The sequence below is a fragment of the Melospiza melodia genome, chromosome 5 (genome assembly GCF_035770615.1).
Source record: "Melospiza melodia melodia isolate bMelMel2 chromosome 5, bMelMel2.pri, whole genome shotgun sequence".
In the NCBI taxonomy this organism is placed as follows: domain Eukaryota; kingdom Metazoa; phylum Chordata; class Aves; order Passeriformes; family Passerellidae; genus Melospiza; species Melospiza melodia.
Genome location: NC_086198.1, coordinates 16,522,675 through 16,537,939, shown reverse-complemented (window position 1 = coordinate 16,537,939; position 15,265 = coordinate 16,522,675). Strand labels below are relative to the sequence as shown.

General features: G+C 41.6%; 1 protein-coding gene across 4 annotated transcripts in view; it reads right to left on the bottom strand.

The window, feature by feature from the left end:
- Positions 1 to 13,218, bottom strand: part of NFKB1 (nuclear factor kappa B subunit 1) — a 65,969-nt gene extending 52,751 nt beyond the window's left edge. For 2 of the 4 annotated variants that reach the window (XM_063156415.1, XM_063156416.1), the window contains exon 1: positions 13,197 to 13,218. In XM_063156415.1, the coding sequence (XP_063012485.1) occupies positions 13,197 to 13,203 (7 nt within the window). In that variant the 5' untranslated portion in view covers positions 13,204 to 13,218. Of the gene's footprint in view, positions 1 to 4,270; positions 4,291 to 4,826; positions 4,916 to 13,196 lie in introns of those variants that run through there. The other 2 variants (XM_063156417.1, XM_063156418.1) reach the window with 2 other exon arrangements.
- Positions 13,219 to 15,265: the final 2,047 nt, after the last annotated feature.

Here is a 15,265-nt window from a genome sequence, read left to right as displayed (position 1 = left end):
TGTTTATGTATTTTAGAATTTTTTTAATTGCTGAAGTTAAAATTTTCAAGTATTTTCAGTCATGAGCAGATGCATTACTTGAAAACAGCACAAAAAGTACAGAATATTTTGGAAATTAAATAAATCACAAGTACTTGAGATTTCACAAGTGTGGTGCTCTAAATCAGAATTGTTGGGTGCATAATTATTTTATGAAACCTAGAACCAAATTTATTATAGCATGTATCAACTAAATGTGAAGAAAAAAAAATCACAGTGTAAGAAAAATTCCTTGTCAAAGAGTAACTGGACTACCTAAAAGATATTCCATTAGCTATGTTTGCAAACAGAATTTTTGTTTTATTCCTTTCCCAAGTATCAAAGTAGTGAATTAATATGTCAAGAGGAAATACTAAAATGCCATAAACATACAAACTGTTTTTCCATGATATTGTTGGAATAAAGTTAGAATGTTTTTGTTAAAACACATGCAAAGCAACTTAAACCAAAGGGATAAACAGTATTCAAACATATGGCAAACATATTCTGGTACATGTATAATGCTGAGTAGATGTAAAAATACTGAGGGTTCAACACAGAAAAACAGCTGTAGTAACTACATTGTACTTTAGCCATGTGGGGTGCTAATGTTACTTGAACTCCTGAATATGATGTTAAAATGCTGTTACTTTTTCCCCCAGATTAAAATCAATCACTGAATGTTCTTTGCAAATAGCTCTAGCTCCTCTAAAAGCTGTTCATCAAAGTCAAATTTTAACTTAAGAAGCCACACACACCCATTTAATAAGCCTGAAGTGTAATGAATCATTAATATTAGGCTGCAAACCTGTCCATATATATATATTTTTTTTTCCCTTCTGGCAGGGGCAGAGGGGGCACGGGAAGAACAGTGTTTCTGAGAAGCCAAGCACACGTAACCCCCAGCTGCAGAAGTGCATCTCACACAAGGTTTGCTGTCTCACCAGGTACAGTCACACGGGCTCTGGGCGCCCACTGAAGACACAGTTCCTCGCTTAATAAGCAGGAAACAGCCAGGGCTGCTTCCACTGCAATCACAAAGGTGAACTAAGGGATTCTCAGTGTCCTTTTGGTTCTGAACAGCCACTGCAATCGTAATGTGTCAGAATCAACTGCTTAAACAGCACCAGTAAGGGGAACCAAACAGGTAGAGCTGAGTCCAGCACAGTCACAGTCATACCCGGCTTACAAATTACAGATGCAGAATGGGTAACTAATGTTTAGTTTTTTGCTTTTTCCAAAGAAATTGCAAAACTCCTGCAGTCCCAGTGTTGTACAGTAACCAATGACACAACAAAACTCACTTGGATTAAACTAATAAGACCAAAAACCCACCTGCTTCCTTTGTTTATACTTTATTTGTGTGCTAAAATCTGCCCGAGTCTAAGCGGATGGAAACACGACCTCTAGAAGAAACAAAAAAAATAAAGCCAAACCCAAGCAAAAAAAAAAAAACCCCAAACAAACCCAAACCACACAACTCAGTCCTACTTTGCTCTTGATCTGCTGACAGTTTGCTTGGAGGACACAATGAAACGTGGGGGTATTTCAGATTTTTTTTTATTTTATTTGAAATGAAGGGGGGAAAAAAGTGTATCTACCTGCCCCTGCTTTTCAGAAGAACACAGGAGTTGAAAGGGGGAAATAATGCTTGGAGCAGAAGCTTCCTCCCTGCACATGATCTGTCAGCTCCACCTAAGTGCTAAACAAAGGATTTTACCTTGAGACCATAATAACTTGAAACAACTTTTAAGGCCTTACTTTTGAAACTGTCAACGGTGCTTCATCAAAATACATGTTCAAATGAAAGCACTGAAGAAGATTCACCGAATTATTTCTATGCTCAAAGTTAGATGCAAACTTAGTGCCTGACTGACCTAAGGGCACAGTTAATGACAACCATAATTACGATCTTATCAACACAGAACTTCATAAAAGGTTCACAGCTTATTTAAAGGACATCAAATTACAACTTCCACTTCTAAAATACCTGTCAGAGCTAAAAGTGACCAAACCCTGGAATTGCTTTTTTCATTACCTGCCTGAAACATTCATTATCTTCTCTTTGTTTTATAATAGCTGTGTTATTTTGTCAGAGAACCAAAAGAAAGCTATCAGTATGTTGAAAGAAAGGATTTTTAACTATCTGTAGAGTTTTCATTAGTTGCTTACATAAACAAGTAACAACTTTCTTTATGACAGACACTTTTGAACTTAGAGTTGGCAAACACACACAGCACTGAAAGGTGAAAGTATTTTAGCAAGCACAGTTTGAAGCAATCTATGAAAACACAGGAGAATTAACCAACATCTCTGAATTTTCTCAGGTGAATTTTCTCAGCAATAGCTATATCAAAAAGCCAACTGTAAGTCAGTAAAAGATATATTGTCTTTCACTGTATCTTTGCAACTTCAAAAATGAACATCTACTTTGTGTTACAAGCACCTTCTATAGTAAAGACTCACAGGCCTTCAAACTTAGTTCCTGTCCTTCCAGAGTCAGCAATATGCACAATAATATGAATTGCTAACTGAACATATTTCTGGAGTTTGCACGTGTTCATTGAGAAAGTGGCATGGGAAGGTTTTGGAAAAGGCAGCAATGAAAAGGAAACTCAAAAATCTATTAATTAATAAATTTATGTCAATAATATTTATTTGTAAGTATCTATTATTGAAGTCACATAATGCCACCTCAAGGAAAAAGTAAATTAAATTTATCATTGAATTTTTGGAAGTAAAATTTTAAAATAAACTTACATTTATTATTTAAATTAATTTTCAAAAGTAAAATACACAGTAACAAAGAAACAACCAAAACTGCTATTTTTCAACAAATGAAGCAGGATATCTTCAAATGTGCACATAAATGAAACACCACTCTCTCTCCCTCTTACTCCTTTTCTCTGTCCCAGCACTTATATCCAGCAAACTCTTCTGATTTAAAAATAAATACTACAAAAACATTACCAAGGTGTTGCCGGAACAAAGTGAATACAGATAGGAAGTTAATCTGTTACAACACTGTTTTTTAAAAGCATACAACACAATGCAAAGTGATATAAAGCTGTTCTGTTTTATAATCTTAACTCAAAATGTATTCATATCTTGCATGAGAAACTGATGACTCTGCCACTGACTGACCTTTCTTTATAAAGGGGACAAAGGATGGAATGAAAAAAAGCTTTTTCCCTTCTGTTTCGTATTTCAAATTAAGTTCTTTAACATATCTTGCACAGATTTCAGCCCTGAGATTCCCTGAAATCTCCGCACTGTGGCACATCCTGACAACAGTATTTCAGCGTAACTGTTAGCTAAATCCTCGGGCCAGGGAAAATTACAGAACAGAGCATCTGTTTCTGGATAGTTGCAGGCTACTTTTTTCTCTTTCATTTTCTCATAAACTGTAGTAATTTCTGTAGATTACAAAACATTGCAGACAGGATGCTGTCTTAGAATGACGTCTTGGTTAACGCTTTCCTAGAACGGGCAGCTACTTTCTTTCATGAAAGAACAGAAATGCTTTGACTGAAATACTACTTCAAAAGTTGATACCGCACAGTACATAGCAGAGAGACTCCAGAGGTCAATAAAATCGAAGTGCTCTATTTTCAACCCTGTTCCGTGAGCTTGACAGCGCTGGTAGCAGCACCCCGCAGCACGTAAGGCACAAGGCGATAGAGTAAAGAATTCATCCACTTTTCTCTGTGAACAGAGTAAGTGAAAAGAGGAGTTCTGAAGCACAAAGCATGCCAAATGTAATCAGCACTTTAAAACCCTTTAAAAAAATCATGATAACAATAATCTGTATTTCCTTTACAACGTTATTCTTAAGCAAAGATTTTGAGCATTTTAAGACAGGAAGTTGAAATGCAGCAGATGATCCCTTGCATCCAAAGTCTTATTCCCCAAATGCTCACAGGCACTGAGATTTACTTATTTTGAAAATACGCAGCAGCACACACATGATGATAATGGCCCAAGAGCATATACCTCATGTCACAGAAACAATACTCCGGTTCACATTCACGGAAAATAAGTCAATAGCGCTCCTTCACCAAAGTTACCATCAAAGCAGAAAGCACCAATATATGAAAAAAAAATAATTGTGAAGATGAGAAGTTCGATATTCTTGGGTTTCAAGGTTAAATGTAACCGAGAAATCAGTGCAATAATACTCCCCGTCGCGACGAGAACTTTTCGGTTTCACCACTTGCAACTAAATTACCTTTAAACCCTCACTATTTCGTACCTTTTAACACACTCTGCGGCACTCTCGGGCAGCACCCAAGGCCAGGTCACCCAGAGCTGCCGGTACGAACCCGCGTTTTCGTGGTGACCACCCGCACTGCCGGCCCCGGCCGCGTCCCGGGCTCAGCACGTACGTGTGTCACCTTCGAAACCAAAAGCGACAAAAGCAGCACCTCCTTTGCCTACGAGCACCCGCTGTGCGAGCGCCACAGGCTGGGCTTGCAAATTTCGTTCACTTTGCTGTCAGGGACACCCCTTCCCTGGCCAGAAAGACCCCGGTAACACAGCAGCAGCACAGCCGGCATCCCGCCCGCTCCCCGGGCTGGCTGCAGGCGACAGCCGCGGCAATCCCTGCCGGCGCCGAGGGCACAGGCGCGGGGCTGGAGCGGGCACAGCCTCCCGCGGCACACCGGAGCTCCGGGGGTGCCCAGCCCAGCGAAATGCCGGCTCCCGCCCCACTTATGTGGGACAGAGGGAGCGCAGCCAGGCGGTGAGGATGCGGAGACAAGGGAGAAAGAAGGCAGCGAGCGGCGGGCCAGGGGCCGCCTGGGGCTCACCGGGGCAGAGCTGGCGGCGCCTCCTCCTCGTCGCGCTGTGCCGCCGGCGGTCCCTCAGCGCCGCGCCATGTAACACAGCGTGCCGCCCGCCTCCCGGCTCCGCGCGGACTTTCCCCCTCCTTCCCTCCCGCCCGCCCCACCGGCGAGGGCACCCGCCCGGCACCGGCCTGCGCAGCCTCCGCCCCTGCCCCCGGCCCGCCGCACTTCCTGGCTGGAAATTCCCGCTGACGCTCCGGCAGCGCCGAGGGCCGCGCGGGCGGGGCCGGGCGGCAGCGGCGGCCGCCGGGGCTGGAGGAGGCGCGGCCGCGGCGGAGAAGGAGCCGGGGAGCTCCTGCCGCCAAGCCAGCCGCTGGCCACGGAATCCCTGAGCCGGGGACAGGCCCTCCCGCCCGGGGAAACCGCGTAAACACGCGGGTCCTTTCATCCCAGGGCAGGCACCGCCGCCGCAGGGATAATCCTGTCCTTGCCCACGTTCCTTGGCCCACGGCTGCATTCGCTACACCTCTGTGGAGACGGGCCTGACCCGGTGGCTGCCAGAGTTTGCTTGACCTCTAAAAATAAAGTTTGGAAGGGGAGGGAGAGACTCTGCATAGAGTGAATTTAACCCACCTGATGCAGTGCCTGGCACTTTCACAGGCACTTCATTAAAGGAAATTTACCAATTCTTACCGCCCGATGCCTGACAACATCACTGGGCAGGGGGTACAGGATGCACAGCACCATTTTTGTGTAGATTTACACAGTTTCTGACAGAGCAGGCTCACGGGTAACTTGACTTCTGTTGAACAGTGCCAGCCATCAATAATAGGATTTTTAATACCAGAATCCAGGTTTGCAGCATAGTAATCAAGTCTCTCGGACACCTTTAACCAAGGCTGAAGCAAGTCAGCTAGTGCCACACTTAAATGCTATGTAAAACAAGTTAAAATATCTTTATGCTGAATCCTAAACGTCTGGTTTGCTAAGGGTGTCTCAGATGAGCATCCAGCATAGCTCGCCGAATGTGTGTTTGCACAGAAAGTCAGCTGCACACCTCTGGGGAGTTTTGTTATGCTAAGGCCACATGACATGTGGCTTCATGAATGAGACAAAGAAAAATCATAATTTAAAAGAAGGATTTAAAACCCCCCAACCATATAAAGGAACCAAGGAATATGACTGTTGCTACTTTTTTTTTTGTTTTTGTTTTTTTGTGTTGAAGCAAGGAATTGTAATCTAGAGCATAAATATGCTCAAAAGGAATAGAGTAAAATCATAAGCCACCTGTTGACTGGAACGAAATGAAATGAACCTACTCCCTTTTACCATGAAGGGAGTAGGTTCAGATGTTACATTTTGTGCCACATCTCTGGGTTGGAGCACAGAGACACTATTTAAAATGAGTGCTGAGAGTGCAAAAGAGAGCTCAGGATTTTCTCTGCTTTCTTGAGAAATGACATTTCCTACATGTTACACATAAATGTGTATGAAGAGAGAGTAATTTCCTTTTTTTGGATTGCCACTCATGCTCTGTGATGCAATTCTAAAAATGCACTCCCCCATTCTCTTCCCGGTATAAACTGGGAGTTGAGAATGACTCAGCATTTCCTAGTAAAACGTGTTGTCCTTATTTTATGGGGATACTCCTGAACATTTAAGACCCAATATTAATTTTTTTAATGGAAGAAAAGACACTGAATTAATAGGACAAGTGAGAAAAGAATTGTGTCCCAAAGCCCATGAAGGAGGAAGTCTAGATGGATTTTAAGTACAAAGAAGTTTCAAAATAAGATTCATTTGAAAGGAAAGGTGCCATGTCATAGCTAATCAAAGGTGTGCTCATAGGGCAAAACCTGTATGAACAAGTACCAGGAAATCGGACGAGGTGGATAAGTTCCAAAACTTAAGGAGACTTACCTGGTGGATTTATTTTAAAAGGACATGTATTCAAGTACTCAGGCTCAGCTTTCCCTGTGAAATCTTAAGCACCTTCCACAAAGATCTAGGTTTTACAATAAAATCCTCTTCTCAATTATGTTTAAAGCATAAATTTGCCTTTTTTAGAGCCTAATACTGTAACTTAAATGTCATTTCTATTGACACCCACAGTAGTGCCAGGCTGTAAGCCCACACTTCGGTAAAATTATCTTCACAGGACACTCTAGATAATTGTACTGCTTTTTAGCACAGGATTTCCACTTGAAGAGCCAAAAAATTCCATTCCAACCACTAAGGAAATCAGGCAGATAATACAGGCTCAGTGGTTTGCAGTGATGGAGTGCTGCCTATTTCCTGAATAGCACTGATTTCCACTATTGCCATCACATTACTGCAGTGCCTGGACAATGCCAGCCCAGAGATGAAGAGCAGGTGATCACACCTGAACCCAAAGGAGCAAATGCCTGCTCTTGAGCTGAGGGGAGCTGTGTGAAATGGTTGTAGCTGTGTCTCTGGTGGCTGGGCAGGTGCTCTGAGGGAAAGGCTTTCCAGCTGTACACTTAACCAGGCTGTTTCACCTCAGTCAGGTGGGGTGCATGTAAGTTTCCTGATATGCAGATGCAATTTAGAAGATGAGTCTCTTCTCTGCTAGGTTTGCTCTGGAAATACAGATATACAGTTCTCTTTCCACAGTCAGAAATCTTTGCCCTCAGTATTTTTTAATCCTGTAACTAATGATAGATAAACATCTAAGACAAGCAGAGATTTTTTAAATAATCAATCTTTACTTTAATTGATATGCCTGGATTGGAAAAATTCATGAAAGTTTCTTACATTATTTGTCTTCTGTTTCTGACGTATGTATTGAAATCAGGATAGGCTCTTTTCATTCCCTTTGACGTAGCAGGTTTGAGGCTAAAGCAGGAAAAGATAAGGGAAAGTCTAAAATAGCTACTGAGAGACACTTCCTTTTAAAGCTTTCAACTGCCCATCTTCATTGCCAAATCTATTTCTGGTCAATCCATTATTTCTTTCTCATCCAGATAATCCAGAAGTTCTAAATAAAAAACTGATTTGCTTTACGTAGTGGCCAATGATCATCTTAGCACACTCCAGTCTCCTAGAGGTTGTCAGTGTTTAGCCAATATTTGCTGTTGGCATTGCCATTGTCTCCTATAGCTTGAATCCACCACTATCACAGGAAGATAATATGTTTAAAAAATAAAAAAGTTGTATTTTTAAGATGGTGTCATCATTCTGAAAATGTATATGAAGCCGTAATGAAGTTGACAATAGAAACTATTTTTTAAAAAACATTCTAAATAGCCAAAGTATATGTGCAAAGCCAACCATTTGAACTGCAGCTAGCAGCATGCAGAGTTCAATGGTGCTGCTGAATCCCCAGGTTGCAGCATTCATGAGAAGTACTTTCTATCATTTCAGTCATTTTTTGTGGATGATGAACTGGCCTCAATTCATCACATATTTCATCAGATTTAGATGGAAACAGCAACACCCTGCAAGGCTCTGAACAGTGTGGTGACTCCTGTAATTACACAGGCCACATCTCAAATGCACCCCTTGCTTGCTTTCTCCAGAGCCACAAACCAGACATGGGATCTCATGTTACCCCTGCTGTGGTTCAGGTGTGTAACTTTGCTGAAAGACTAAATTTCTGGGGTTTTGGGTAAGACTGCTAGAGCTGAACCAGGAGTTTTCAGTAGCAAATAACTGTTGGGGGGCAGGTGCAGGGGAGTTAACTTAGTAGACTTAAATAAGAGAACCATGAAGCTGTTGACAGGGCTGATGGGTATAATTAACAGAGAAAAGGGAACCTTTGGAGAGAGCTAAAAGTAAACAAGAAAAGGAACACTGCTCAACATTTACTTATAGCTGTTATGCAGTATAGGGTATCACTTCCTAAAAGACATTGAAAGAACCAAACAGAGAAGGAAATTTGATGTATATAAATTTTGGAATGGTTAGCCTAGCCTTCCCTCAGTTTGTCTGTGTAATGCTAGGCCTTCCTTCTTTTACTCTGGCAGATAGTAAGGAGCGTTTCACCCCAATCCTCTCAATTACACCAAAAGTGGTGGTTTATAGATCCTTTGTGAACTTGCTGCTCTCAATGGGGCGACCCAGACCACTGTGAGAAGTTGTGAGCTGACCAGCTCATCAGAGCCTTGGAGCTGCTTCACCCAGAACATTCTGTTCCTAAAGTGTGGCCTAGGCTGGTCCTACTTAGCAGCCCAGGTTTAGTGGCTGGCTGAGCAGGATAACACTGTACAACAGTCAGGACATGTACTGACAGAATAGAAATGGTTGTGTTTGTAGAAACCATTCAGAGAGCCATTAGAGTAGCACTGTAGCAATGTGGAGTTCATGCAGCTTAGAGCCCAAAGGAAACTGCTCCAGCAAGTGCTGTTATAGCCAAGAGTGAGCTGTCTGGTAATAAATCTAATGAACTGCCAGTCAGTTCTCCAGAATTTGGGCTAATTCAGGTTGTGAGTGATTCACTCATCTGACACCTTGGCCAGCCACTGAAGCTAGAGGGATGGGTTTTTGCCATTTGAGTTCAGTGGCTGCAGGTTCTTACCAGTCCACTGCATGCACTCCCTTCTCTTCCCACCTCCATATGTTATGATTAATATCCTGTGCTCTAGTCAGTATTTAATATATCAGATGATTGGGTCCTCTTCATAGTATTTTGCATATCTGAATGATACATACTTTTAACTTCTATCTGATTACCTCCATCAGAAACCAGTTCAGGGACCCAGTTGTTTTCCCAAGGGACATATGTTCTTCCCATTACACAACTGTGGCTTTAGATCCTCACCAATGTTTCACCCAGTTAGCTAATGCCAACAAAAGCAGCTGCTTGTTGTCTTTGTCACTTTCTTTTGTCACTTTCATTAAATACGTGCTCAGTTCAATTTATGAGGTTATTTTGGGTCAGGTGAACTGAGGAGGACCAATGTTAATACAGTATAGGAAGTGGAATTTAGCTCACTTGATTTATGTTGCTGCTGTTTTATTGCTGCAGCTCCAGGAAAATTCCAGATAGCTAAGCACTGTACAAATATATAGGGAAGGGATTTCTTCTGCCACAGAAATTTCAACATCTAAATATATAATGGGAAACAGATTATGAAAACTGAAAGTGACGTTCACTACAGTTTGAACTCATGCAGTGATTAATTTAAGTCCTCTACTCAATTGTTGGTATAACTAAGTTCTGATTTCCCAAACTGTTTCTGTTTCAAGTTTTAAGCTTTTACAGCAACTAATGATATTCTTCTTGAAAGTCCAGTCCTAGAATATCTGGATATGGCTAGTTTTTTTCTCAGGTTTTGATGAAAACTTAAACCTTATGTTTAAGAAAGTTGAAAGTGTCAACGTTCAAAAGGTATTTTTAAAACTGATGTGATTCTCTTTAGACAAATCCTGTGGGCTTAGAGAACTTTATAATTTTGTAATGATGGGGGATTAGCTACAGTGAGTGGTGAACTGAGACAAATCACTAGTGTAATGGATCAAGCCTTCCAAAAAATACAAGATTATAAAAGGATTATTTGGAGGGCACTAAAAAAATATTGTATCCTAGACAATCTCTGTCAAATAGATCTGATTTCTCAAAAGTTCATGTTTTTTTAACCTTTGTTCCAAAACCATGAGTGTTTGAAATTTTTTTTTTAGCAAAGTATTCTAGACTTAAAGCTGCAACACTCAAAACAATACAGGCACTACCTACGGATGTGATAAGATGCAAGAGGCTGATGAAAAGCAAGACAGTATGCAGTGTAATGACAGAAAGAGCCCTGAGATAGAGCAGGGTGTCAGGAGTGGAGAGGGACCTCAATCTGTTTTTTACTCTACACAAGAAGTAGGTGGGGGAAGCAGGGTGTTCTCCTTATTCTAGTTTCTTTCTCAGTTCCCTTTGTGATTTGCTGTTTGGAAGCGGAAGCCTGGCTGATAGCGGGTCAGTCTTTGATTCCTTCCCTGGTGAAAGAGCACGGTACAGAAGCTTGTAAGCCACAGATAAAGATCCCAGCACCAAAGCTAGGAGTGGTCTGACCATGTGATCCTGCTCTTGTTCCCAAGCCCATTGTCTCGGATGTTGCCATGCTTCCATGGCCTGCCTTGCTTTCAGGGCTAAGGAAGCAAACACAATGCTTCAAACATTCAGCACGTGAACTTGTATGGGCTCAGGGTCTCTGCCCTGCTGAGACCTGACCCAAAAGTGCATGTGACTTTTCTCACCTGAGGGCAGGGAAATGGAATTGCAAAGTCTTCAAATGTTGCTGTTTACCTAGACGTCCAAATAAGAATATGAGACTACGGTTTAAGCCCTTGGGTGTATTTACAACAGCTCTTCCCAGCTTTTAGCATTGTGCTGCCAACAATTGGCTGCACCCAAGACACTCCCTTTGATAGCATAGTGAGAACTGTGCTGCTTGTGTTCAGATCAACAGCACACTCTTGTTGACCTACCTGGGTGTAGGGCTGGCGGCTGAGGGAGGATCCCTGCCTTCTCTACAGACTTGGAAAGCGTTCAGACAGTGGGCTCACCTGGCTGCAAGGAGTAAGGCAGCTGCAAAACTGTAGTATTTTCTTGGAGCAGCATTTAGCTTTGCAAGGTGTGTGTTGCTCTGCAAGAAAGTAAAGGTGTGTGTCATGGTGACTTTATGAGTGCTTCTGGGTAGGTCCAGCTGGTTCTGCTGGAATTCTGACAGTGCTCTAGGTGGGTTAGAATGACGTTCTTGTAACAAAAATGCTGTTCTTGCTCAAAGGATAGGGAACAAAAGCCCAAATAAGTGAAGATTGAAAAGATGAATGGTAGGATGAATTTGAAACACAGAGATTCATTTTCCTCACAGATTTTATCACTACATAGGGTAATATGTCCACCCTATCTTGATTTCTGTGTGCCACCCTCAGACAGTTCACTTGGCTCTGAGGCTCACTGTGTGCTGTCCCATCCCATGAGAATGCTTGGAGGCAGTGGTTGTGCTATTAGAAGAAAGTAATTTGTCACTGCATGATACTACAGGACCTGCCTGACTAGAAAGGTAAAGCAGTTACACTAGTAAAGTACTTGCTCTTTTCCAAACAATTACCCCTGTTGACTTCATTTGCAGATGTGAGTGGTTTTAGTACTTCTGTAATCAGACTTCACTGTCTTAAGCACCTAGAAAACGAGGAACACTGACTACCTGTAAATAGTTTGGATTGTGTGATGTGACAAGGAACTCTAGCACAGAAGAAGAGACCTTACAGCTCCCTTGGTCAGGATTAAGGATCTGATGCTGTCTCTTCTAGCAGTTACCTCTTTGTTTGTTATAATCCTCCCAGCTTTTGCCAGGAAATTAACGAAGGCCCTGTAGAAAGCAGTCTTTTTAAAGTGCAGTTCTTCTCTAGAGCAGCCCTATCCTAACAATTCAGCTTGATACAGGTGCCCTGGAGTAGCAACTTTCACACAGAGGAAAGCAGTTTTTCTAAATTTATAAAGGGAAAAGAATCTCCTCTTAATAAGAAGTTCCCATCGATGGTTTAGTGGGGCTAGAAGAATAATCAGCCCAATTCATAATATGAAGACAAACTTGTGGTTAGAGAAGAAGTCTCAGAATGGGGCTCTCTACGTTATCTTTGGGTGTAACTTCAGGGAAGAGCAATGTGACCACTTATGCTAAAGGCTGGAGGGAGAGGGAAGAGCTAAAATAAAGGTAATAGCCAGTGACCAATTCCTATTTAGTATTGCATGCAACCCTGAAAATATTTCCATTTTGCAAACAAATCTCCAGATCCTGATTTTGCTCACTTGGAGAGCAGAGCCTTATTTTGATTCCCCACTGGCATGCAGTCGTGTGATTTTTCTGGTTGTGTGAAACACTCATGGTGAGTAGCTGCCTCAGGTCAGGCTCCTGATCTGCCAATAGTTTCACTAAGCCGTGCCTTTAAGAAGAGCAGCTTTAAAACCTTGAAACCAGTCTTACCTAAACTTGAAAGTGGAAGAGACAGGGCCAGTTTTAATCAAAGTATGTATGACTCATCTTTCAAACTTTATCAATGTTTTCTGTGACAAAGTCACATCAGCAGCATCTCTAGCTGAAAAAAAAAGTGTCCCTGAAAATTGAACTATCGATTTCCTTTCTAGAACATGCTGTGCTTAAGAACAGCACAAATTGAAGCAAAACTGTTTAGCAGGAAGGTAAATCTGAAAACTGGACTACCAAGCTATAAACTCTTGATGCCTTTTATCACAATGAACTGTAAAAAATTACAATATGACCTGAAACTGTCAGACACTATTGCATCTCAGGCATTTATTAGGTCTTTGATGTTACTGAAATTGAAGAATTCTCCTCCTCCTCACCCCTTTTAGAACAGAAATATTTCTGAAGTCATTGATGATCTCTCCCCACAATATGAGGTATACTCACGTTTCCTTACTTGTCATAAAGAACTGTAAAATCATGAAATAGTCAAGCAGCACTGCAAATGAGGATGCTGTTATCTCGAACTCTCAGGAGCCTCCTGGTTTTCTGAGGATTCCTGCCGTGTTTCTCAGACTGTGATTCATGTCTTTAACTGAACAGGTCAGAGATTCCAGTAGAGAAGCCATGCAGTGCATGCCCAAACCTGTTACAGTTCTTTAACCAGGGGCCAAAACCAACCACAAGTGTTTCTGTTTCGTCACCTGACCCCTTAACAGAAAAAACAGCTATTGCATTTTATTATGCTTGTTGTTGAGTTCATCTAATAGCTATGCAAAGTGCCTCTTTTTCCATGTGTATATCAAAGCCTTATCAACATGAAAACAACACTAAAAAATAAGTTCTGACTCCTTTTAACTCCTGCATGTACTTCTGTGCCAGGACTGTTATAAGGGCCTGAACTAGACTATGTGTAGAAAGTGTGTCATCAACCGAATACTTTGCCAGATTATCATAGGCCATTTCTAGAAAGGAAAGACTGCATTGATTTTGAGTTTTAATCTCTTTTACTTTGATTTGCATGGAAATGCTTGAAAGATGCATTAGAGAACTGACACAATGGAAATAAAATGAGTGGCACAATACATAAAAGTAACATCTCATTAGCAGAGACCACCCAAAACGTAGTCCTGCCCTGAAATCTGTAGAAGAAGCAGACATACTATGCTTTTAAGATCAACCTTTAAAGGCATTCAGCAATTTGAACAATTTCCAAAATTTCCAAATTTGGTAATAGTCACATCAGACATTAATTTGTTAGGTAAGTATTTTTGAGCTGTGAACAGCAGCTCTGGAATCTCCAGACTTGCTGAAGTAGATCTGAAAAAACCTAGGCAGCATGTCAGACTTCCTACATCTAAACTTGTTTAACAGAGACCAGAGGGAAAAAATAGAGAGGGAAATTCTGAGTAAGTGGAGTCAGTATTCATCAGTGTCTGTCTTGGCCATACAAAAAAGGAGACAAACTTGACACAGAACAAATAAAAAAAATCCCCACTGGATTTCCACCTAATCCATGGCGTTAAACAGACACCTGGGTGCCGTACTATGCCTGTCACTGCATGAAGGTTTTCCATGGAAGAACGACATGTCAAAGAATCCTAGTACCAGCAGAAGGTCGTCAAGCTAAGGAAATTACTATTAAACTAATACCTTTGTAAATATTTAGTAGATTAGGAGTAAGCAGACTGGGGATATCAGTAAAGGCATACTGGAACTCAAATCACCTAGTGAAGATCCATCTCATCACCTGCTAGGAGGCTACTTCAGTCATATGACAGAAAGCCTGAAGAGCTGTAACAGGACTCAAAAATTTGTGTTCTCCAGCAGTTACACTGTGTGGTGTATGAGGAGGACAGTAATAATAGAAAATATCTGTTTTTTTTTTCTCGTTATATGTGGAATGTCTCACAAGATTAACAACGGGGTGAGACTGGATAAAGGTTCTTTGGTTTATGGGCTGTGCACCTTTTCTCTTTTTTTCCTTTCTGTCTTTTTTTTTTCCTGGAGAACTAATAAATGCCTTTTTCTTTTCTGAGAAAAAAGTGTGCTCTGATGAGAAATCTTTTTCAGAGCCGTTCTGTTTCTGAAGAACTCATGTACTTTGTGATTCTGTGGGAAGGAATGTGTTTAAGCTCCTGAGGGATTTAGGGCTATGTGCCGTGGAGAGAACACTAAATTGTGAGCCTGGCTCCTAGAAGACAACATCTGTACCCTGTGAGGGGTTTTAGGTTGTGTCTCAATGGGATTCACCACAAGAAAGAATGACAAGCACAGCCAGCTTGTGTCCAAGGAAATCCTCTGCACAGAAAATGAGCAGAGCAGTTGAACTAAGTGAGCCTGAAGGACATTTAGTGATAGCAGGAGCAATGTGAGGCAGACTGAGGTGATAGTCTGCTTGTCAGACTCTGAGAGTCTGGAAAAGACTGTGTTATGAGTTGTTTCTAGGATCAAAGGCAGGGGTCTTGTTTCCAGCTATATGGACAGACTTTTGAAAAATTCTAAGAGGAACTGATTCTTGTGGTA